The 26,262-nt window shown below is 41.6% G+C and overlaps 1 protein-coding gene across 2 annotated transcripts in view; it reads left to right on the forward strand.

The window, feature by feature from the left end:
* SPON1 (spondin 1) overlaps window positions 1-26,262 on the forward strand; it is a 310,402-nt gene that overhangs the window by 216,058 nt on the left and 68,082 nt on the right. For both annotated transcript variants that reach the window (XM_029582226.1, XM_029582225.1), the window contains exons 4-6: window positions 513-586; window positions 1,637-1,759; window positions 7,764-7,912. In XM_029582226.1, the coding sequence (XP_029438086.1) occupies window positions 513-586; window positions 1,637-1,759; window positions 7,764-7,912 (346 nt within the window). The remainder of the gene's footprint in view (window positions 1-512; window positions 587-1,636; window positions 1,760-7,763; window positions 7,913-26,262) is intronic.

Here is a 26,262-nt window from a genome sequence, read left to right on the forward strand (position 1 = left end):
AAAGTATCAGCAGACTTTAGCCAATGGGGGCTGTTTAAAAATGTACCTGCCCCCCTGCTGCCCCCCTCACTGTGAATACTTTGTGGGGTAAAAAAAAAACCCCCCACCTTATTATATTGCTTTTTTTTCTACATAGGAAAGGGAGATCAAATCTTGTGGGAATGAATTCAAGCTGCACCCTTTGCACGTCCCTTAACTGTACATAGAGTCTCATAACTTTTGGTACATGACCTCTAATATTATCCTGAAACTACAGTATCTGTGTGTTTACTGTTTAGATGTCTTATTCTAAGGTCTATCAGCCATATTTCTATGTATGCACACAACTTTTTACCCTATGTAGTATCTTTAATATATTTGAATTATTAGAAAGCTGAACACAGTATTAAATGTTTTCAAAATTAAAAATATCGCGCACAATTAATTCAACCCTTCATTCCTGGCTAAGATTAGAAGTAACTGTACAAAATTTAATTTCCCTGGTTGCTTTTTTCTTTTTTGCTCTTCAACAGGGCAAGCATTGTACAGAAACGAATTATTTATTTTCAAGATGAGGGTTCTCTAACCAAGAAACTGTGTGAGGATGGTAAGTCTTTTATTTTTCCTGACATGGCGCGTCTGAGGTTTGAAATACTCTGATGTGTCAGGGGCTAGAGCTCTCAGTAATATTCAGGGAGCTGGTTTGGGGGCGATACATTCAAACCAATGGCATCACAATGTCTATAGAATAGGATGTAGAGCTACATTGGTCAGCACACAGAGAGTTGCGGACGGTAAAGATGCAAGTCTGAAGACTTAGGGCTTCCCAGACCTGTCCTGGGGACCCCCACAGCCAGTCGGGTTTTCAGGATATCCACAATGAATACGCATGAGATAAAATTGCATATACTCATTCTCCTTGGTATGCAAATGTATCTCATGCATATTCATTGTGGATATCCTGAAAACCCGACTGGCTGTTTGTTTGTTTGTTTTTTCATTTTCTGTTTCAATTCATTTTTTGTTTCAATTCATTTTTAAAATGAAACAGAAAAATGATGACATTTCATGTGCTTTCATTCTTTTTATTTAAATAAAAACAACATTTTAAAAAGTGAAGCAAAAAAACCCCAAATCATAACAATGTTAGCCCTGCCCCCCCCCCCCCCCAAACAAAACAAAAAACACTGTGCTGCACAATCCCATGCTGAGGGATGGTCTTCTGCTCCCCCAGGCCAGCCCGGCAACAGCTCCACACAATCCCGCCTGGAAGGATGTGGGTTTGGTACCCAGCTATGGACGAGCCTGGTGATGGCGCTGCACGCTGCCATACGGAGGGATCTGGGTTTGATTCCTGAGTGAGGTCTTCTGTTGACCCAGGGCTAAAAGGGGCCTGGTTTGAGATAGGATTCAACATACTTTATATCCAGAGAGATGCACAATATCATCCACATGAGATTATTTTGGGAGATAAAAGTTTAAACTGTCTCTGTTACTGTTGCCAGAGATTATTGGTCATTAAAATTAACTTCAAGAAATACGCTGTTCGTCACAATGTTTTCTATCATACTTCAAATCCTCGACATTTTTGCTTTCGGGATTATAACTTGGTCCTAACATTACCTGTAAGTGATAGGTGTTTCATTTCTTTTATTAGACCCAACACAGAATGGAGTGACGGAGAAACCAGTCTTAGATTGCTGTGCTTGTGGCACTGCTAAATATAGACTTACATTTTATGGAAACTGGTCGGAAAAGACACACCCGAAGGAATATCCACGTGAGTTTCTGAAATATTTTATATTCTCAGGGTCATTTATAACAGTCTCTTACGTGCTGAAGTCAACTTATATGGGTAAGTTTGCTTTGAAAATTATCCCAGCAAAACTACAGTACACACACAATTACAGCTACTATTTGGTACACATAGTGTTACAGAGAGAATTTATGCAGTATCATTTTAAATGGAGAAGGATCATTGCAGGTTTAGAAGACCGAAGATGGGGCTGAGGTAGACAAAACTCCATTTACAGAAGAGAATGTATGGGAAGAGCTAGGCAAACTGAAAGTGGACAAGGCCATGGGACCGGATGAGGTACATCCCAGGATACTGAGGGAGCTCAGAGATGTGCTGGCGGGTCCGCTGAAAGACCTGTTCAATAGATGGAAATGGGAGTGATGCAGCATGGCTGGAGAAGAGCGGTGGTGGTCCAGCCTCACAAGAGTGGGAGCAGAGAGGAGGCTGGAAACTACAGGCCGGTTAGCCTCACCTCGGTGGTGGGAAAAGTAATGGAGACTCTGCTGAAGGAAAAACTGGTGGGTTGTTGGATCTGGTGGGTTGTTGGATCTGAGGCAACATGGATTCACCAGAGGAAGGTCTAATTACCTTTTTTGATTGGGTGATTAGAGATTTGGATCAAGGAAAAGTGCTCGATATGATTTATTTGGATTTCAGCAAAGTTTTTAATATGGTCTCGCATAGGAGATTCATGAATAAAACGAGAAGCTTGGGTCTTGGCACAAGGTGGTGGGGTGGATTACAAACTGGTTGACTGATAGGAAACAGTGTGTAATGATAAATGGAACCTACTCTGAAGAGAAAACGGTGTTAAGTGGAGTGCACAGTGATCTGTTTTGGGATCAGCTCTGTTCAATATCTTTGTAAGCAACTCTGTGAAAGGGATAGAAGATAAAGTTTGTCTATTTGTAGATGTTACTAAGATCTGCAACAGAGTGAACACGCCTAAAGGAATAGAGAGAATGAAAAGTGATATAAGAAAGATTGCAGAGTGGTCGATGACTTAGCAGCTGGGATTCAATGCCAAGAAGTGCAGAGTCATGCAATCTGGGGTGCAGCAATCCAAAAGAACTGTATGTGATGGAGGGTGAAAGACTAAAGCACATGGACTGGGAGATGGACCTTGGTGTGATAGTGTCTGGCGATCTGAAGGTGGCAAAGCAATGTGACAAGGTGATAGCTAAAGCCAGAAGACTGCTGGGCTGCACAGAGAGAGGAATAACCAGTAAGAAAAAAGAGGTGATAATCCCTTTGTACAGGTCTTTGGTGAAGCGTCACCTGGAGTACTGTATCTCAAAAAGGATAGGGACAAGATGGAGGCAGTCCAGTCAAGGGCAGCCAAAATGGTGTGGGGTCTCCACTGGAAGACTTATGAGGAGAGGCTGAAAATCTAAATATGTATACTCTGGAAGAGAAGAGGTGCAGGGGAAACATGATACAGACCTTCAGATACCTGAAAGATTTTAATGATGCATGATTCTCAAACCTTTTCCATAGCAACATAGAAAATGATGGCAGAAAAGGACCAAATGATCCATCCAGTCTGCCCAGTAAGCTTATGGTAGCATCAGCTGTGCCATATAGGTCTCCCCCATAATAGTAGCAATCACCATGCCATATTTATTTATTTATTTATTTAAAACTTTTCTATACCGTCGTATAGTAGAGCACCATCACAACGGTTTACAGTTAGGCACAAATATGTGGTTTCTAAGTTATCCAAAGGGTGCCATTATTATACGGTTACATAGTTCAATAATATACTCTAAATGGGAATGGGTGTGGTACCATTTACTATTAACTGTCTTTATAATTTAATACTTAATTGTGAGAAAATAACAAAAGTAAGCAATACTGCTTTTTCTTGGTGACTTCCTGCTTTGTGTATGTGTTATTCCGCTACCTCACTGTGAAATGCTTTTTTGAAGAGCCAAGTTTTTAAGCCTTTTTTGAAGAGTTTTAGTTCTTTCATTAGTCTTAATTCCAGTGGTAATGTGTTCCATAATAATGACCCTGCCAAAGATAGTGCTCTCTCTCTCTAACTTGGGTCAACTTTGCTGTTTTGACTGAGGGTATGGTTAGCAGAGCTTTATTGGCAGATCTGAAATTTCTTTGAGGGACATGTAGTCGTAATGCGGTGTTTAGCCAGTCAGAATTTTCGTCGTTTATTAGCTTATGAACCCTGCATAGTGTTTTAAATTGAATTCTCTGTTCTATTGGGAGCCAGTGTAAATCTGCAAGTGTTTGGGTGATATGATATCTTCTGCCTTTACCAGTAAGTATTCTGGCAGCTGAGTTCTGTAGTATTTGCAGTGGCCTGTTACAAGTCATCCCCATACTTAGTTGATTTGTGTGCAGATTTGGGGGGGGGAGCAATTAACCCACATATGGAAGTGCAAACTCCTTGCCAACCCCTCCCCCAGGAATGCCTTTGCTTACCGTACAGGACAATGTACAACTGCACGTTTACCTGCACTTTCGGTGAGCAACTTCGTAAATGTGATTGTAATCCACTTTGAGACTAGATTGGAACAGGTATATAAATAAAAAAAAAAAATGTAAAGCCATTTCTTCGTGTTTTATCCACAGAAATGGCTTTGAAAATTTCCATCTGTGCACTCAGTGCAGAAAATGTACCTACTGCAGACTGACCTAAATCACGACATAATTTTAAATAGACTAGAAGAAATAGGATTAAATAACAAAACTATCAAATGGTTTAGATCATATCTAAGTAACAGATATTTCCAAGTACAAATCAAAGACGCAATGTCAGAAAAAATAAACCTTCAAACAGGAGTACCACAGGGATCCGCCCTATCTGCTACACTTTTCAACATATACCTGTTACCATTATGTCACCTGCTAGCTGGTCTGGGCATCACACACTATATATACGCTGATGATAGTCAATTAATATTACCCATTGATGACACAATTGAGAAAACATTAAACATAGCTAACATGTATCTAGATATCATCAAACAACAAAGCGGAAGCCGATCCAGTTGGCTGTATAGCAGTGAAGAGAACAAGAATCGGATGATAAAAAGCCCTTTATTAAAATATGCCCGACTCTGGCCGAGTTTCGCTCTAGTATATAGAGCTGCCTCAGGGGCAATTAATTTATGCAGGACTTAAAGTGTGCCTGCAGGGCTGATATCTCAGTGCTATACAAGAACCAATAACTTGTAACCTGTTGTATCATGGATCTCTACTTTGATTGTGTTATCATGTCACGTAGCACCATTAGTGAAGAAGATTGAATCGCAGATGTACTGCTGCAACATACTCTGCAGCTATATAATTTTTGATTTTGCTGTTGATATATACTGACCAAGATCTTCTTCACTAATGGTGCTACGTGACATGATAACACAATCAAAGTAGAGACCCATGATACAACTTGTTCTCTTCACTGCTATCTAAATATCATCAAACAGCTACTAAACCAAATGGAGTTAGTAATTAATATAGAGAAGACAGAATTCCTACATTTAGAACAAAAAAATATGGAGATCACACAGAGCCCAACCATACTCAATAACAACCAACAAATAATATTAGCAGAGAAAGTATGGAACCTAGGAGTAATAATTGACACAGAACTAAGCTTAAAACAACATATATCTTTAAAAGTAAAGGAAGGATACGCCAAACAGAATTCTTACATCTGGAACGAAAAAACATCACAATCATTCAAAACCCAATCACAATCAATAACAACCAAAAAATACAACTAGCTGAGAAAGTACGAAACCTTGAAGTGTTTATTGATACAGAAGTAAGTATGAAACAACATATATCTCTAAAAGTAAGGAAGGATACACCAAACTTATGACTCTTAGAAGACTTAAACCATTACTAATGACTTCCGATCAGTATTACAAGCATTAATTTTTTCGAGCACGGGCTACTGTAATGCCCTGCTACTGGGATTACCCTACACCACAATAAGACCACTACAGGTATTACAAAACACAGCTGCAAGAATTCTAACTGGTAAAAGTAAAAGAGATCATATCACCGAAACCCTAATTGAACTACACTGGCTACCCATTGAACAAAGAATTCAATATAAGACGCTATGCACCATACATAAATTAATACACGATGAAAAGGCAGAATGGCTGAACACAGCCCTTCGTGTACACGTCCCCAATAGAAACCTGAGATCAGTAAACAAAGCCCTGCTAACTATTCCCTCAGTAAAAACAGCAAGACTAACCCAAGTAAGGGATAGGGCCCTATCCCTAGCAGGACCTATAATATGGAGCACCATGCCTTCAGAAATCAGAATGCAAAGAGACATCAAAACATTCAAAAAAAGTTTAAAAACATGGCTATTTAAACAAGCATACCACAAAGAGAATGGAGAGTAGAATCCAGGGAAATGTAGGATGCGGTCAGCAGAACTACCACACACACACACACCAGCTTACTCAAATTGTGTATATTTATTCTTATTAGATTGCAACAACATAGGACGAGATTTAAGTGTGAATTTATCTTATAGCTGATATAGTGAGAAGTAGACATGACTTATCACAACCACTAAGTAATATTTAATATGAAACTATATTACAATATTTGTTGGCACCTGTTTAGTTAATATATAACGCATTTAAGCAAACATTAATTATGTGCCTTATTGTGAACCGTTGTGAAGGCAGCTTGCTTAACAACGGTATAGAAAAGATAATAAATAAATAATAAGACTAATCGGAGAAAATTCTTTTTCACTCAACGCACAATAAAGCTCTGGAATTTGTTGCCAGAGGATGTTAGTGTAGTTAGTGTAGCTGGGTTCAAAAAAGGTTTAGATAAGTTCTTGGAGGAGAAGTCCATTAACGGCTATTAATCAAGTTTACTTAGAGAATAGCCACTGCTATTAATTGCATCAGTAGCATGGGATCTTCTTAGTGTTTGGGTAATTGCCAGGTTCTTGTGGCCTGGTTTGGTCTCTGTTGGAAACAGGATGCTGGGCTTGATGGACCCTTGGTCTGACCCAGCATGGCTAAAAAAAAGAAAAGAAACTAATGGTTCTCAGAAGACTTAAACCACTTCTAACAACCACCAACTTTCGATCAGTACTACAAGCGTTGATATTTGCAAGCACTGATTATTGTAACGCCCTTCTACTGGGTCTACCATATACCTCACTAAGACCACTACAAATTTTGCAAAACACAGCTGCAAGAATTTTGACCGGTAAAAGTAAAAGAGACCACATCACAGAAACACTGGCTGAATTACATTGGCTTCCCATTGAACAAAGAATACAGTACAAAATACTATGTACCAATCATAAATTAATACATAATGAAAAAGCAGACTGGCTGAACACAGCTCTTCGTGTACACATCCCTAACAGAAACCTAAGGTCAGCCAACAAAGCACTACTTACTATTCCATCAATCAAAACAGCTAGACTAACACAAATAAGAGAAAGGGCGCTATCCTTGGCAGGACCCATACTATGGAACTCCATGACCTTGGAGTTAAGATTACAAAGAGACAGCAAAACCTTTAGAAAAAATGTAAAAACCTGGCTCTTTAAACAAGCTTTTCAAAAAGAGAAGGGAGAATAGAACCCAAGGAAGTGCAAGGTACGAACAATTGAACACCCACACACACTGCAGTAATCACTTAGTATGTAGTTTTTAATTGATAGTTCATCACTAAAGGATAAGTTACAATTATAAAGCTAGTGTTGTACTCAAAACTGATATAGAGAGACCTGGACAAGATTTATCACATTTAACAATTAATATTGATTACAAACTATGTTACCGAACCTTATGGCACCTGTGTAAACTGACAGATTTAGTATCACTACTTTTATGTGCCTTACTGTAAACTGTTGTGACGGTACCCATCTTAACGACGGTATAGAAAAGATTTAAAATAAAAAAAATAAAATAAAATCAGCCATTTAAAATGATATTTATTTCGTAAAAGCAATGATCTATTTCCTTGTTTATAGGTCTGGCTAATCACTGGTCTGCAATCATTGGTGGATCTCACTCCAAAAACTATATCTTGTGGGAATATGGAGGATATGCTAGTGACGGAGTAAAGCAGGTGGCTGAGCTGGGGTCTCCAGTGAAAATGGAGGAAGAAATCCGACAGAAGGTAAGGCGATATGAATAAACATGAAGTGTAAAATCAAACACCTTATAAGCCGATATTCTGCGCGACTTAGCAGGGTAAGTCAGGCACTTATGCAGCTAAGTGGCAGCGGCTGAATATCTGGTCCAGTTTGGTGGCCACCTCTTAACTGCTTAGCCAGATAACTACTTATCTGGCTAAGCAGTTAAGCCGAATAAGTGGCGGACGGAATATCTGCATTCCAGGGAGGAAGCTACTTATCCGTGCTGTTTAATGATTTCAATATGAGTTTTATTCACTCTCAATGCACCATAAAAATACACCGAATGGGAACAGAACAAAAATGCTCCAGATCAGTATAACAGACTTGCTTACTATTTGTTTATATTAGCCATTATATAGACAAAATAAAAAATAAAAGTTGTAAAAAACCCCCCACATTATTGCCTTATGAAACATAACTTGCACATATGTAAAACAAAAAAAACCTGTTTCTCGATCTGGAGAAATTGCAGCATGATCGATGGTTGGTAACGTTGAGTCACTGTTGTGTTAACGTAATTCCATCTGCTGTACATGTGTTGGATGCAATATTTATCTGCTTATTACACGGTGGAGCGTAAAAGAACTTCACAGAAATCAGTTTGTAGATAACTGAGATTTTTAAAGTGGTGCTCTCTATGGCAAACTACTTGAAGTCAAGTGATCCGTAAATGAGAATTAGTTTGATATAATTATTCAGTGTGATTATAGCTGTAAGGAGAGGGAGAGCGCATCTCGCTCCTTGCATTATATGTTCTCTGCTAAAGGTCATTGCTTCCTAGAATAATTGAGTGATTTCAAAGTGTTTCGGGCTTTGCAGTCTGGATTTGCAGGTGCTTCCATTTGTACAGTCATAGGGATACTGCGTTTGATTCAGATAAATGAAAAGTGATCACTTGGCTACGTTTATAGTCCCCAAATAAATACATTTTAAAACTATGCTCAAACCAGGAATCTTTAGGCTTAATGCATCAAATTCAAGATTTAGAAAAACGATTTCAAAGATGCTTGACGAATTCCGTAACTAAAACAACTTGTATCCTATGTCAGATGATGGGTATCTCAGCCCCTGTTTTAAAATGATGCTGCCTATTTTGAATTATGTAATACATTCTCAGCTTAACTTTACTAAGCAAATGCCTCATTACGTGCATAAAAATTAATATACACATATGTAAGCAGGGGTGGTTCAAGCAATCTGCCGCCTGAGGCGGTGCCCCCCCTCTCGCTCAACTCCCCCCTGCCCCTCCTCCCTTCAGCCGCCGCCGGCGCGCCGGCCTGCCCTCCTGCGGCATCTGCGTCCCTCCTCCGTGCCGCCGGCCTAGCCTCCAGCAGCGGCGGCTCACAACAGCGACCCTCCTCTTTTCTGCCACCACCGGCCTGGGTCGGCAGCCGCGGCAGGGGCAGGCAGGGCGAGGCGGACTCCATAGTGGTGTTCTGAGAGGGGCATTTTTTTTTTTTACCCTCCTCAGAATTCTGCCGCCTGAAGCAGCCACCTTGCCCTGCCTCATTATAGAACCGCCCCTGCATGTAAGTAGCATCTACTCGTACTCAGCAGGACCAACACTTACTAATGTAAGCTGCTATTTTAAGATGCGCGCATACATTTGTTAACTTATGTAATTTTTACACCTGCTAATTTATCTTTATCTTTATTAATGTACTTATATTCCACCATATACCGAAGCCCAGTGTAAGTGATATGGACTGGGTGGGAGGTCTAGGTTGAACTGGGAGGGTTCAGACTGAAGAATCAGGAGGGTCTCGATGACCCAGAGAAGCACTGGGTAAACTGGTGGACTAACTGGTAAGCTGGCTAATTTCATTTACTCATGCATGTTTAAAAAAAATTGTGCAACTTGCGCACATAAACCATGACTTATGTGAACAAGTCCTGCTTTGCTTTTGCACGTAAAATATACACGTGTATATTTTTTAAACAGGTAAGGAAAAGTATGTGCGTTCAGTGCATCTATATTCGTGGTTTCAATGCATTGCGTGCATTTGCGCATAAGCCTACATTTGCACGAATGCTGCAGCTCAGCGAGATGCATGTTTTTAAAACACGCGGATATGATACATGCGAGTTATAAAATACTTGCGTAGATCTCCTCATGGCCATGTACGCACGTATATAGGGCTACCTGTGTCTGTTTGAAAAGTTGCTCTCCCTGCATTAGAACTGTGGTATTTAACAATAAAATGAAATTTAAATGGAAATGTACTTTGTGCATACCATGGCAGGAGTATATTGGGTAGGATTCCAGTCTCTCAGATTTACTGCTAATGCTCTTTCTAATACTTGCCTTGTGCCAAACAGCTTTCTTTTGGAGCTCATAGTGTATAGTATATACAGGCAACATTTCATAGTGCGCTTGACAGTTCTTTTTAATTAGCTCGGTCTTCCCCAATACAGTGGGGGCTATTTCTGCCGCTTTCTGCAACATTTTCACTCTCTGATTGCATTTCTTGGTACTTGTTGATCTTCTCTTTCTCCATAGTTGTTTGCTACTGATACTTCTATTTGCAATGCCATTCTTAGGTTTTTCCTCCTATTCCGCCATGTCCCATTTTCTAGCGTCGAGCTTTGGAATCAGCGGGAACTGGAACGTCTGTCCCAGGCATTCACAACTTCTTCATTCCTTGCATTTCTGTCAGGGTCGGGAATCCAGTATTTTTCTGCTACATTGATGTTAGAATATTTACGCACCTTCCAAAGGACGTATGGATGAATTTGTTTGCCTTGCGCAGTGCTCTGGATACTCTCTGTATACAATGAACAAAACAATAGTAACTGCCAATTCAATGCTGACTAAATCTAACCATAGGGCAAAACTTTTTCAAAGCTATTGCTGTTGGCAAATCAATGCTTTACCATGGAAATGACCTTTTACAAGATTGCCTGCGCAATGTGCAGGTGAACTTGTGCGCGTATGTCCGCAAGTTTACCTGCAGTGAGACGTGGCATCACCCAGGGATTGGGTTGGGAAGGGGATTGCACTTAATCTTTCCAAAAATAAGTGGGGTAAATTTAAAAAACCCCCGCGCACGCATCCATGTGCACGCGGTTCCCAGCACGCACACATGGACGTGGCGATTTTATAACATGCGCGCGTTGGTACACACGCGTACTCTATTGTCATATCGGCGCGTGCATGTGCGGGCGGGTGACGTCTCGCTCGAGCATGCGAGGAGGGATTCTTTTTTTTTTTTTTTTTTTTAAATATGCGGGGCGACTGAATCGGGCCTACACCAGTTCCCTCCCCGTCCGCTCCGATTAAGGCCCCCTGTAATAACCTCTTTCAAAAGGAAATTAAAGACTCATTCATATGCCTACATCCCTATCCTTAACTATTTTACTAATTCCCCGTCCTGCGTCTTGCTGTGCACCGACAGTTTTTGCATTATTGAAAGGCTTTCCGGGCAGAGTGCTCAGTCAAGCTTGTAAATAAAGATCTTGGGATAATTCTTACTTCACTTGGCAGATCTCAGCAAACCTATGTTCACGCAAATGTTTGGATCGGGTAAAAACCGATGATCCTCCTCACTTCTCCCAACTTGGGCTGAGCTGTAATGTCTCCAGCCATCTCTGACTGGGGCAAAGATATGGGGAGGAAAGTGGCATCCATCCCACTGTAAAACTGCCAAAGCGTTGCCAGCAGACCTGGAGGAGGCCTCAAGGCAGCTCAGGGTGGCACCACCAACTTTAAGTGCAGCTCTGATCTGCTTACTGCCTCTTTTTCCCTCTCCATTCCTGCCTTTTTCTAAATGTTCTCCCTTTCCCCTTTATTTCCCTTCTCTTAAGCTTTTACCCAGTTATAAAAATCCTCCCACAATCCATTTTTGGCACCTCTATGCCTTGCATGCAGTGTAATGTATTGGGGCACTAAAGGAAGAGTCAAAATAACTCGCTCAACTGCTGTAGATTTATAAATAAAATAAATATCACAAAGTTCTCACCTATTTACAAGCGAGTTACAGGCGGAACACACAAACAATAAAAGAAATAACCAACATATAAGTACAACCGATAGTTAATAAAATAAATAGCCAACATGCAACCGGTCCCCAGGCTGGGTGCTTTATCCTTCACTCTGGGGTGCTACGGGTTAATCTCCGGGGCCCCTGGGCGCAGTCGCCAAAAGTGGGGCTCAAAATAAAATCTTTACTGCAACTTATAAAAACAGCATCGCGAAACAAAGTTCAGCATCAAAACCATGAATGCAGTGGGGGGAAAAAAGGCTTCCTTGTCCACGTTCCTTGCACCGTTATCCTTAGCAAAAATCCCCAAACCGTAGGGCAACTCCAACTTGTAATCTAAAAACGTTTTACACTTGTCTTCACTTTTTTTTCAGTTTCTCTTAACTCCAGCTTTTCTCTTTCAGCCTGGGCAAAAAGTCCAAAAGCTCTCCCTTCCCTTTACCCCAGCTTTCCTGGTCGTTTGGGGCAAAAGGAAACTTCTGATCCAGACCTTTGGGATTCAGGGAGGCTGCCCTTCCCTCTGGACTGATCAACCTTTTCCAAAAATCTTCCTTAAATCTGAGTCCTGGTTCCAGGTCTCCAAAACATCAAAGTCTTCTCGGAGTCCAAACGTCACTGACTTTGAGATCCTGAGGGGATCTCCAGCTTCTGTCCTCAAATTCCACTGCTCCTTGCTTGAGATTCTGAGGGAATCTCTGTCTCCATCCTTCTGCTTACAGCTGCACCTAACCTTCTGGTCACTGAACATGCTCCCGGGGTATACAAACCCCCAAGCTGCTTATCCCCTAAAAAGGTGGGGTTACTGCTGTGGGAAGATTCCAAAATGCAAAACTCCTCTCCCACTATCTTACTGGTGGGAAAAATGCTGGGGACTGAATCGGTGATGAACAAACCCCCTATCACAAACATAAAATAAACATCAATATAAAAACATCAATATCCAATAAATTAAATAATACAATCCAAATCGCAGAAAAGAACAGGCAATAATAATCAGTTAAAAATCTCAAAAAGTTAAGGTTTAACCAGCTTCCAAAAGACTAGGTAATCTTTACATGTATGTGCCTAGCCATGCTCAATTGTTGTCTCTGGATAACTATTCAAATACTTAAGTTCCACAGAATTTTCACCAGTGGATTTCTTCTTGGTGAGGGACAAATGATGTCTCATGGCACAACTGTACAATTTGCAGCATATGATAAAGATCTTGCACACCTATCTGAAAGTGTCAGTTAATGAACTTCCAGTATGGTACAGGAGTATTTTCATGAGGCCAGTGATTCCCGTGATGACAGACCTTGTAAGCTTATGCATTATAAACTCTCCTCCTCAACCACTCCAGGATTATGGAAATATATGGCAAGCCTAGGAGCAAGGGATAGCTGTGATCACCTAGTAAGACAGGAGAAAACAATAGTCTTAAGGAAGAGTGAAGACACACAGGAACTCTGGTAAGAAGAGTTCCAGGAATAAAATTTTACTGTAACCCCATATGAGCATATGGTCATACGGTAAACTGTACCCTAGTGAAGTATATGGAAATTTGGATACCACATCTGTGATAAGTCTTATAACGGCTTATTTAGTATAGGTTTTATTCCGATTGCTCGAAAGTGACTAGATGGATTTATATCACTAACTGATGGCCAATTGATTTATGAAAACACTTCCCTTTCTTAATTATTGTTAAGAATGCATCCTTAATCTAAAGAAGCACAATCATGCACTCTCTTTTTATATAACAATAAATATATATTGTGCTAATAATGTATGTTACGTTACTGTACGATAAATCAGTTGCATTAAGCATGTAATCTTGTGACTATTCTGGCAATCAAAAGTTGTTGGCCATCAGAATTATCTTGCAGGTCTATAATACCGTTGCCTGCTGCAAGGCCTTTACTTTTGACTGCCAAGGCATCATGGCACAGGTTCCCATGGAAACTATTAGATGCTGCAGATCGAGCAACTTCACGTTTCGTGTTCTATCAAATATCTTGTTTGGGCAGTGCTGCCAGAAATATCTTTTCATTGTGGATTTTTGGCCTTTACCTTCTCAAACATGATTCTGAAAGTTTAATGATTTACTAAGGCTTTTCTCTCACTCTGTGGGGCCGATGCAATGAGGTGCGCTGAGCCGAGCGCACTGTTAACCTGCAGTCGGACGCGGGTAGAATAGGCGCTAATCAATGCCCTATTGTAATAAGGGGATTAGCACCTATTCAACGCGCGTCCAACGCGGAGTGAATGTAATAGCGCTCTTCACATGCAAATGCACATTTAACCGTCATCTAACGCACATTTAACTGTCATCTATTAACGCCTGCCAGGAGCATCGAAAAATAAAAGAAATAAAACTAAAAAAAAACTAAGGCTAAGGGACACCACCCCCCCCTCCCCCCTTCAATTCAAATCCCCCCCTTCATCTCAGATTTTACTCCCCCCCCCCCCTCGTATCCTAGAATCTTCCTTCCTTTCTACCTCTCCCTTCTCCCCAGATCCGAGAACCCACCCCTCAAACCCTGATCCTCCCTTCCGCTTTCTCACCCTCCCCCCCCCCCCCTTCTCATCTTCTCCCCCTGTTCCTGGTCTTATCCTCATTCCTGAAATCTCCTTCCCTACGCTGATACCTGAGCTGCCTCTCCTTTGCCCGGTAAAGAATAAATAAAAACAAATTATCCCCACACACGAGAGAGGTTCTGGAAATGTTTTGTTTTTAAGGATGGAAAATGCTTGCCAGCGTGAACCTCTAGGGATTTATCTTAGACCTTCTGCTGCATGCTGTCTGATCTTCCTGGGGTGGGGGGTGAGCGAGCACAGCTGCCACCATGGCTTAGATATACCCCCCCCCCCCCCCCCCCCCCCGTAAATTCATCATGAAGGCCAGAGGATAACCCCTCTGCCTGCTGCCCCTGCTCTGCCTCTCCTGTGTGTTGCAAGGCACTGCTAAACCGTGAGGGCTACAGGATGTATAAGCCCCCGTCAGCCTTGTGCCTTCATGTGCAGCACAGCTGTGAGGGAGGAACGGGAAGTAAAGAATGTGTAGATGTCAAAAAAAGAAAAAAAATCGTTCCCGTTTTGATCCTTTCCTGGCCTTGCACGCCAGCACTTTCGCATGCATTGCAGCTTGCTGAGTCATTAGCATCATCATCATCTTTTTCCCCCCCCCCCCCCCCTCCTTGTAAAAAGCGATTTGCATGAGGGAGCTGGGTTCCGTCATTATACACTAAGAAGCCGGGGTGGAAGTGTTGAGATTTGTGCGCAGGAGAGAGAGCTGGGCGGGCTTTCGGTTTCTTTCTCTTAATTTGCACTGACATCAGGCCCTGCAAACGCCCCTTGCATTTTCCTCCTATTGCCTACTGATGTCTAAGAGCCCACGGAGATGGTTAGCTCTTTGGGGAAGGGACTTGTACTAGCACTGCAGGCTGCTCTGGCCATTATTTGGATAAGTGGGCTTTACTGTTAAGAACCATTCTGTGGCTGCCTCGGACGGCATGGCAAATACATATTTATGTATGCCGAGCTTAAAGCAGAATGAAGCCCCGCTGTCACCTGAACGGTCCTAGCAGGAGCAGAGGATACAGAGCTGGAAATTGATACGGGGGCGTAGGATGTGCTTTATCCATTTTGTGTTCTAACCACTGCTGTACAGGTGGACCTATCTGAAATAAGTTTATTAAGCCATCAATCATTCTTCTATGGCGCCTCCTATGTGGCGTTACATTCTTGCTGCTTGCATTGTTATAAGGTGCCCCATTCGGATTACCCCCCTGGTCACTATGTTCTTTTTTTCTAAAAAAAATAAAAAATATTATTTAAAAATGTCAAAGCCCCAGAAACTTTCGTGATTCTGAACATTATTTATTGCAGAATTTAGCTAAAGTTTTCTGCTGGACAATAAATATGTTAAGATTAAAATCAGAATAAGTAGTGCAGACCTGAGTTGCTCTAAAGACTTGAATTGCCCTTTAAAAGAAAGCTTCGTTGTATGCGAGGAAAGTAATTCAGATGACAAAATTCAGGCTTTCTGAAAGGAGAACGCAAACTTCACTAAGACCGTGATCTATATTCTTCAAAAAGACCTGCTTTCTGCTGGAAATCATGCAGTCTGAACGCCAAAAACCGCAACGCCTCTTTCTTCAGATGCCCTGACTGCAGTTCCTGTCAGGTGCTGTTTTATGAAAACAGGGGCCTAGTCAGGAGTTTGGTTCCTGGGTGAAAAGATGGGAGCACACGCGGTAAATTGTGCAGCTGTAGGAGATCTGTAGTGGTCCAGATCTGGTTTCCTTATAGCCAGAGCTAGACTAAGGTAGAAGGTACCCATTTGGCAAGGGGGGGAGGCATTGGGTATGATCCCCCAGCCCACATTCTTCTCCGCTTCCTCCTCACCTACATGTTATGGCACCACTTTTCTTCTCTAGGTGCCATAAGATGAAGTAAAAGTCAGCACGAGGCCTTCAGAAGCCTGGCTTTTTTGGCTGGATGGCTGACCTTGCAATCATGTTCATTGTAGCCAGAATTCCACGCTTTCACATTCAAACTGATCTCCACCATTCATTCTCATGTCCACGTACTCCTTCATGGCAACTGTAACTCACTTCATCACTATTACCTCCTTAAATTTTGGGGGGTTTTCCCACCCTATTAAGTGGAAGAAGATTTTACCATATTTGCAATCTCTTCATACTGATATCATTCTCATACAGGAGACCCACCTCTCAACGGTGGAATCGGCCAAATTAAAGCAACAATGGGTCGGTGAGATCCACTATGCTCCTGCTCAACAGAAGAAACGTGGGGTTGCCATTCTTCTCCATAAATGGCTGGATGTGCAACTCACTCATCAGGATTAAATGGTCAATTTTCTCAGTGGAAAAGGATAAACAGTGGAGTGCCTCAGGGATCTGTACTTGGACCGGTGCTTTTCAATATATATATAAATGATCTGGAAAGGAATAAGACGAGTGAGGTTATCAAATTTGCAGATGATACAAAATTATTCAGAATCATTAAATCACAAGCAGACTGTGATACATTACAGGAGGACCTTGCAAGACTGGAAGATTGGGCATCCAAATGACAGATGAAATTTAATGTGGACAAGTGCAAGGTGTTGCATATAGGGAAAAATAACCCTTGCTGTAGTTACACAATGTTGGGTCCCATATTAGGAGCTACCACCCAGGAAAAAGATCTAGGCATCATAGTGGATAATACTTTAAAATTGTTGGCTCAGTGTGCTGCAGCAGTCAAAAAAGCAAACAGAATGTTAGGAATTATTAGGAAGGGAATGGTTAATAAAACGGAAAATGTCATAATACCTCTTTATCACTCCATGGTGAGACCACACCTTGAATACTGTGTACAATTCTGGTCGCCGCATCTAAAAAAAGATATAGTTGTGATGGAGAAGGTACAGAGAAGGGCAACCAAAATGATAAAGGGGATGGAACAGCTCCCCTATGAGGAAAGGCTGAAGAGGTTAGGGCTGTTCAGCTTGGAGAAGTGACGGCTGAGGGGGGATATGATAGAGGTCTTTAAGATCATGAGAGGTCTTGAACGAGTAGCACAAATAAAACTCTACTAGGGCCACGATCGTCTGAAGATCCTTTCCAGTTATGAAACCTATGTTAGGAAAACTGAAATCTAAATTTCCTGACACTTTCTTATAATATTTACCACGTTACTCATGAAAAGCCTGTATTTTGCACACTATTGCCTCAGTACTGTCACACAGTCTGTCTTTCATTATCTGAGCAGAGGCAGCTGGCTCGCCTGTGCGTGCAGCCCCTCCAGTGGCTGTAAGCTCTGATCTGAATATATAGGCCACGGTTTGTAGACAGAAAGAAAACCAGGCTTGCATTGCATTCATGTGGCCTTCTTTAAAGCTCTGGAAACGGCCATCTCTCCTTTATCACGTTGCTTTTCAGAATAGCTTATTTTCACAGTGCGACCTCCCAGCATCCATAGGAACATAAGAAATTGCCAGGCTGGGTCAGAGCAAGGGTCCATCAAGCCCAGCATCCTGTTTCCAACAGAGGCCAAACCAGGCCACAAGAACCTGGCAATTACCCAAACACCAAGAAGATCCCAGGCTACTTCATCTCGCTCTGCCAGGCCCGGCTGTCTAGCTCCCCCTCGCTCACCGCTAGCGCTCTTCCTGTCCTGGATCCAGTACCGCTTTCACCACATAGAGCTCTGAGCAAACGTTTCTGGATAGGCCCCCCTTTTTATATTTTCCAGATTTTTCCTTTTACAGCTCCACCTCCCAGCCCTCCCTCATATCCCCAGCCAATACATTCCACACCCAACTGCTATCCTCCCCTCGATTCCTGCTCAGTCTCTCTCCCTACCCATCCCAGCCCCCAATCCCTGAATCCCCATACCCTACCCTCTTCTCCCACCACCTAAACAGTGCTCTCCCCTCACCTAGTCTCCAAATCTCCTATTTCCTCTTCCCCCCATAAAGATCTTCCTGTGCTCCTTACAAGTAAAATAAAACTCACCAAAAAGTTCCCCTCATCAGATGTGTATTATAACAGGCTTTTCACTTTCATGTGGAGATTTCTTTCAAAGAATTTAGCTCATTTGATAGAGATCAATATTCAGACGGTCTGTCAGGATAACGTTTGGAACTAGCTAGGACGCACCGCAACTGTAAATGGCGTTTAGACCCTAATAAAGTTATTGTGGGGAAACCCAGGAATGACTCCATTGGATTCCGGGGGGGGGGGGGGGGGTTAGTGGGTTAGGGGTGGCATCGCGGTGATTATTTGCACAGGCAGCGCCAGCCCTGGTTGTACAGGGTGGGGATAACCTGCCTGCCTGCCTGCCTGTAGTCCTGGAGGCCGTTTGTACCGAGGGGCTAAGAGGTGCAGCAGCTGCGTTACAGTCTAGGATCTCCACTGTCTGCAGGAGCCAAGTGAGATCTGCTCAGTAACAGGGTCTAAACCTAATGATTTATTTGGGGATATTCACTAGCAAAGCTGTGCTGCCGAATATCCCACCTAAGTTAGCCGGATGGCTAGGTTTTCAATATTGAACATTGATTTTGTTTTGTTTTTTTTGTTGAGGGGTGAGGGCCTGGGGAACTTGGGGGGGGGGGGGGGGAGGGGCATATTTGGAGGGAAGGGCTTGGCTGCGGGGGGGGGAGGGATTTTCAGAAAATGGGAGGGATTAGGGTAGGGAGGCAGGGCGGCCTCAGCTGGTGGCCCCAGGGTGGGTAGGGGGCTTTTCCGAGACCCCTGGGAGGCATTTTTGCATTTTGGTGGGGAGAGAGCCCTGGGACCCTTTAATGAGACGGAGGGGCCACCACTGTGCACTTAAGCCCTCCTTTCACCATGCAATTCTTTTCACACATTTCTCCCACGATTTAAAAAAAAAAAAAATCATGCAGCGAGACCGTCATGATATTTTATAAACCCCTCCACTATATTTTGCCCCTCCCGTGATAAAATATTGCAGCTTACTAAATCGCCCTCATTGTAGAAATGCTACATTTGAGCAGTGGGAGGATGAATTTGTGTTTGTTTAGATCAGCGGTAAAATAAATACAAGAGTGATGCCTAAGATTATCTGAAGAGAATCCAGCCAAGTCCTCAATTAATGGAACAATATGGACTTAGTGAGTAAAGCAAATTCTGAAACATTCACCCACAGAGAACATATTGAGGTGGTGCGTGAGAGCAAATAGAAGCCAAGACTCGTAGCCAAATTGCATGTGTTTCTCTTACAGTCTGTTCCTTATTTCAGCTCTCTTTAGCTTCAGCATCACCATCTGAGTTCACAAGGGATAGAAACCTTGCTGGAGAAAACCATTTTCCCCACTCTTGTGTTACGACTCATCTCTTATATTTTTTTTGGAACTCCGGTTCATGTCCCAGGATAAGAAACAGATTAAAGATTCATTAGTTTTAATGACCATAATGGTCCTAGTGGTCTTCTGGGGGGGGATAATTTTGTAACTTCCCACATACGTTTTTGGAAAATATGCACATAAGTTACACCGATTTTTCAATGCAGACTTCTAGGCATAAGCCCGCTTTGAAAATTATCCCAGCAAATCTACCTGCACTCAGTTACACCTGCCAAAATATATGCAGAAGTGTGTCAGGGAATTTTACATATATAAGAACATAAGGCATATCATACTGGGTCAGAGCAAGGGTCCATCAAGGCCAGTATTCTGTTTCCAACAGTGGCCAATCCAAGTCACACATACCTGGTAAGTACCCCAAACATTAAATCAATCATGAGCTACTATTGCTTATGAATTAATAGCAGTTTATGGATTTTTCCTCTAGAAACTTATCCTTAACTTTAGACCTATAGAGGTCCATATTTAGCCGCTGTGTGGCTTGGCTTGTTAACCGGATAAACTCATCAGACTAATTTTGAATATCAGATTTATCTGATAAGTTTATCCGGCTCCCGGAAACCCCCTGATTTACCTGGCCAAATTGTAGCCGGATAAAAAGTTATCCACCTAGAGTTTAGCCAGATAACTTCAGAGCTATCCCAGTAAATGCTTCTGAATATGGACCTCATGCTTTCTCAAATTTAGAAGCTTGCAATAAGTGCAAACCCTTCCCAACATAAGCCCCCAGGAATGGTAATGGTAGTTTTTAATAAACCGATTCTCCAGAGATCAAAGTGGTGTTCAATATAACATAAGATAAACCAATATAAAATACACAAATAAAACAGAATATAATAAAATAAATGTTAAAACAATATAATGGACTATCTCCATTTAAATGGATAAGCTTAGGTGTAAAGATGGCAGACACCCATACGTCTACCCACGTAATTCCTTCGACTGAATCTACCACCACTCTCAGCATGAACAAATTCCATTTTTTTCTACTTTGGCCTAGCAGTTTCCTCCTGCCCCTTTTGAATTTCAGGAACCTGGTCCTTTCCCCCCCCCCCCCCTCTCCATTTTAACCCTTTCCATCATTCTGTCTAGCTCAGTCATGGAGCAAGGGTTCTTGGCCAGGAGCCACAGGCCCAATTTCCCCCCACAGAACCTGCTACACATTCGCCTTGTGTCTGTTACCAGGTACCTGGCGATGTCTTGTGTGTTCCAGGCCTACGTGTTGGACCAGTAAATAATAACTTGAGAACACTTTTCCAGCTGTGAATGCTCGGGGACTAGCTTCTCAGTCATGACAGGCAGTGTGTGCTAATTGACTAAAAGACATAAAAAGAGTTGTTTTGTTATCTCTTTTTTTTATACTGTAATTTGTGTTTATATGCTGAGTGCTCGTGCATATTGTAATCAAATTGGGAAGAGGTGTTTGTTATTTTATAGTTGCGTGATGTGCCCTATCCCTTCCCTAGTGAGCGTGGATGCTGAGTAGGGATTGTTTGCACTATTTTGTCTACGTTATACTATGCTGTATGTTATCTTCGAGTCCCCTTGTGGGAAAATAAGGCCGTATACTGTATAAGCCTAAGAAATAAATAGAATAAAACATTTTGTCTTTGGGTGATAGCTGGAATCTGGAATTTCCCCCCCCCCCCCCCCCCCCCGTGCTACATCCCCCAACCCTGGCCGGTCCAGGAAGCAGAAATATGGTTCAGGTATCAAATCCAGATGTCTCAAATTGCAGCCTCCCACAATCTTCCCGACTTGTTCTAAAATTCCCTGTTTTGCCACTTGGCATAGGTTTATATTTTATTCATCAGAAGCATAAGTTTTAAATATTTGTTGATATTTCATTTCCCTTTATTTAAAAATAAAATGGATAATCAATGTTAATTTAAAATTCTGTTAGAGAGAGAGAAAAAATGGAATTGGTCATGTTGTACTATGCACTTGCCAAGGCTTGCACTACCAGTCCAAGAATGAGCGTATTGCAGCCTGCAAATGAAGTTGTGTCTGGGATTCATAGCCTTCTAATTAAAAATCCATGGATTCCACAGCTTATTGCTGTCTGTATTTCAGTACCTCACATACATACAGCACTTCAGTGTAATCCACTTTGAAGTGCCTGAAAGAAGGAATATAAATCAAGTAAGTAAATAAAATATACTTCAGTCCGTGCTGCTAATACAGGCTTGGAAGGGAGATTTTTGAGCAGTTGCTAAATACAACAGCAAGTCTGAGCAAAAAAAAGTGTCTATATAACCCTAATCAGCAGGAAGAATAAGCCTGCACATGAAATTAAACCTCACCAGCTAACAATTAAGCAACTGAAAGGTGCAGCTAGAAAGGTTAAGACTTTGCATCAGGTATGGTCATTATTTAAAAATACCATCTTGGAAGCCCAGTCCAGATGTATTCCACACATTTAAAACAGTGGAAGCAAGGCCAAACAACTGCCGGCAAGGTTAAAAGGTGAGGTGAAAGAGGCTATTTTAGCCAAAAGAACTTGGAGAAAGGATCCATCTGAAGAAAATAGGAAAAAGTATAAGCACTGACAAGTTAGATGTAAAAGAGAATTTGAAAAGAAGCTGGCCGTAGAGGCAAAAACTCATAATAAAACATTTTAAAAATATACCCAAAGCAGGAAGCCTGTGAGGGAATCAGTTGGAGCGTTAGATAATCGAGGGGTTAAAGGAGCACTTAGGGAAGATAAGGCCATTGCGGAAAGACTTAACAAATTCTTTGCTTAAGTGTTTACTGAAGAGGATTTTGGAGCGAGACCCATGCTGGAAGCTGTATTCAGTGGTGATTTCAGAAGAAATGAAACAAATCATGATGATGCTGGAATATGTAATAAATACCATACACTAAAATTCACCCGGTGTATCTTTAAGTATTTTTTATGCACGGGTGACCCTCTATATACCAGTTCAGCAATGTTAATGATGATAATTTCTCATTCTATATAAAAGATTTTTTTGTCTTCAAAAAAATTTTTAGGATGGCAGGAGATGGTTTCATATATTATATAACACCATCCAGGTGTCAATGTTTTTTCTTTTAATCATTAACACACCTTCCGCCTCCAATTGTTTATTTTAAATTTTTATATTAAATGCTGAGCTGGGTTACAGAATGTGAACCCCATTTATTTTTTATCACTGTTTATTTTCCATTGTTAAAAAAAAATTTTCTGTGACTAGCACTTTTTTTTAAATTTTTTATAAGTCGTCCCGGGACCAACCACAAATTACTTAGCTTTTAACGAATGTCTTTTTTACTCCCGACTTGCGCAAGTTTCGACATTTGCAGGTTGCTGTCTTCCTCAGGGTATCTTCATTCCTTAATAAGCAATTTTCTTTGTAGAACTGGTGTTCAAATTCTCCGGTGCTCAATCGAACCTCCGTTTCTCTCTACCATTCCCGGCGGCGTCTGTGTTGTTTCCTGTTTGATTTATAATCCCACCACTTGGATACTAAGTCGACCTATCAGCTGTTTCTAAATCAGAGAGAACCAATCCAATTGGTCATTTAACCCTGTTGGTTGTTCTGTGTGTAGTTTAAATATCCATGACTGTTCTCGATGGTTTAACAAGGATTGCCCTCCACCGTTGTCCACAATACTGTCAATGATTGTCCACTTCAATTGCTCATATGTGTGCTGGTTATCAATACAATGTTGAACAATCGGGGCTGTAATAGTTGCATTATTTATTCTAGACCGGTGTTCCGCTATTCTTAATTTAACTGCTCTTCTTGTGCGTCCCACATACACTTTCGGACAGTCACACACTAATACATATAACACTGCCTTTGTTGTGCAATCAGTGTTAGATTTCCTATATATTCGACCAAATGGTAAAGGGGATGGAACAGCCCTCCTATGAAGAAAGACTAAAGAGGTTAGGGCTGTTCAGCTTGGAGAAGAGACAGCTGAGGGGGGATATGATAGGTCTGTAAAATCATGAGTAGAATAGAATGAGTAAATCAGTTATTTGCTCTTTCAAAAAATACAAAGACGTTAATAGCGCATTCAAAACAAATCAGAGAAAATCCTTTTTCACGCATGCCAAAGCCAGAGATATGTGCAGAATCGGACTGGCGCATACCGTACATATTTTAAAAGGCACCCACGTATGCACATATCTCCTGGTATGCACGTATAATTTTCTTTTTTAGAAAAAGGGTGGGGAATGGCCGTGGTCTGGGTGGGGCATGGGGGTGCCTGGATTTATGAATGAAACCAGTGTGTAAATATTTTTGCACACAAGTGTGTGCCAGAGTCCCTACCGTATAATTTTACTTCTGCTACGGATGGTGTGCAATAACATTTTTTTTTTTAAATCTAGGATACTCGATGGAGTTTTAAGGGTAGGGACTAACAGGGTAAAAGGGAGGCTGTTTAATTGGAGGGGGGGTTAGGAAGCCCTATCCTTTTAACTGGGAGTAAAATGGGGAAACTGGTAAATGCGTCGGCGCATGTCTACTAAAATCCTCCCACTTATGCGGTAGAGGTGGCATTTGCATGCACATGCTCGCATCCATATAAAATTGTGCACACATGCACATGTGTACAGCCTATTTTATACCATGTGCGCATATATGCATGTATGTTATAAAATGGCCACGTCTCTGGAAGCGAGCCGGTATACGCACGTGCATGTGCACCGCGTGCCGATATCAAAGTTATCTCTCAATGCACAATTAAACTCTGGAATTCATTGCCTGAGGATGTGGTTAAGACAGCATATCTGGGTTTTAAAAAGATGTGGACATGTTCCTGGAGGAGAAGTCTATAAACTATTATTAACCAAGGAGACAGAGAGGATAAAATTCAAACAGTTGTATGAGCCCCCATAAACTCTAATCTCTCTCTCACCTTGCTGTTAACCGTTGGTGCAAGGTGCCAAAACAGGGATCCAGCCCTTCCTTCCAGGGAGCACTCCCTATCAGTCAGGAACTGGTCCATCATAGCAAAAACCACTCTTCCTAAATTCTCAAGTCTTCCTAAAAGCTCTTGATCCAAATAAAACACCTCAAATGATTAAACTTTGAGGACCTACTCAGAACTCTCCTCCTCACAACACTCTTCTATACCGTGAGATCCTGGATTGATCTGATTTGAGCATACTCATCTCTACAGTATATATAGGGACAGCAACCCATCCCAGAAACTGGGGAGGGCTCTGAATATGCAAAAAGCCCACATCAGAATCCCAAAATGAACCTTGGGGAAAAATACTTGTGTGAGTTCTAATCCCCGCTACAATTGTAATCCACTTTGAGACTTAAATAAGACAAATAAGTATGATCTTTTGTATTTTCTACTAATGAAATTAATACATATCAAGAGTGAAAAATTGTTTAAAAAGTGAATTTTCAAAATGAGTTAAGTGCATAAACGTAACTATTATTTTAGCAATTTTCAAAAGCCCACTTACACGAGTAAATGCTTTTTAAAATCAGGCCCTCAATGTAGAAGTAATATTTGTGGTTCCATAATATAATGGATCTAAATTATACTTTATATCCAAGTACACAATTGCGACTGATCAAATCACCAAAATAGATACAAATAAGAATGTTTATTGCCAATAATAAACACCCCTCGCTCCTACCTCCCCCTCCCATGGGAGCAGAACGAGCCAGGCCCAATGGCCCTAACTTATATATATGAAACCATAATGTGGGCGGACCCACATACCACTGAGTACCAGTCCTGGGATTTTCCAGGAATATAATGTCAGAGCTCCAAATCCTGCATGCAGCTATCATTTCACACCACATCTTGGCACTTTAATTCCCACCGTTCTGCCTACTTCTGCAAAGCATGTGCTCAATGTAAGTGACCCCCCCTGAATTTTCCAATTTGCCAGAATTACTCTACAGCCCACTAACGTCCCATCCCTTAACTAGATTAATCCATTCGCTCCCTGCAAGAATGAAAGAAAATATAAGAGAAAAGTCCTCGGGTCTTTCTGGCAAAACATCTCCCACTGTGTATTGACTGTTTTTTATTTATTATTCCAAAAGCTCTGAATAACTGAACAACTATAAATAACGTGGCTCACATATCACTCCTTGCACTATATTGTCTCCACCATGCATCAAATCCTGGATTATCCATTGCCTTAATTCTTACTGGAGTTACATAATCCCTCATAAGGATTCTGCCCTGATGCTCCACTCTTCTTGCCAAGATTGTCACACACTGTCCCCACTCATTGGCAGAGGATGCGTTGAAAGCTATTAGTGTATCTGCGTTCAAAAACATTTGGACAAGTTCCTGGAGGAAAAGTCCATAAACCATTATTAAGATGGGAATTGCAGATGTCCACTGCTTATTCTTGGGGTAGGCAGCTTGGAATCTATCGACCTTTTGGGGGTCCTGCCAGGTACTTGTGACCTGGATTGGCCACTGTTGGAAGCAGGATGCTGGGCTTGATGGACCCTTGGCCTGACCCAGTAGGACAAGTCTTAGG

This window comes from Rhinatrema bivittatum, chromosome 17 (genome assembly GCF_901001135.1).
Source record: "Rhinatrema bivittatum chromosome 17, aRhiBiv1.1, whole genome shotgun sequence".
Lineage (NCBI taxonomy): Eukaryota > Metazoa > Chordata > Amphibia > Gymnophiona > Rhinatrematidae > Rhinatrema > Rhinatrema bivittatum.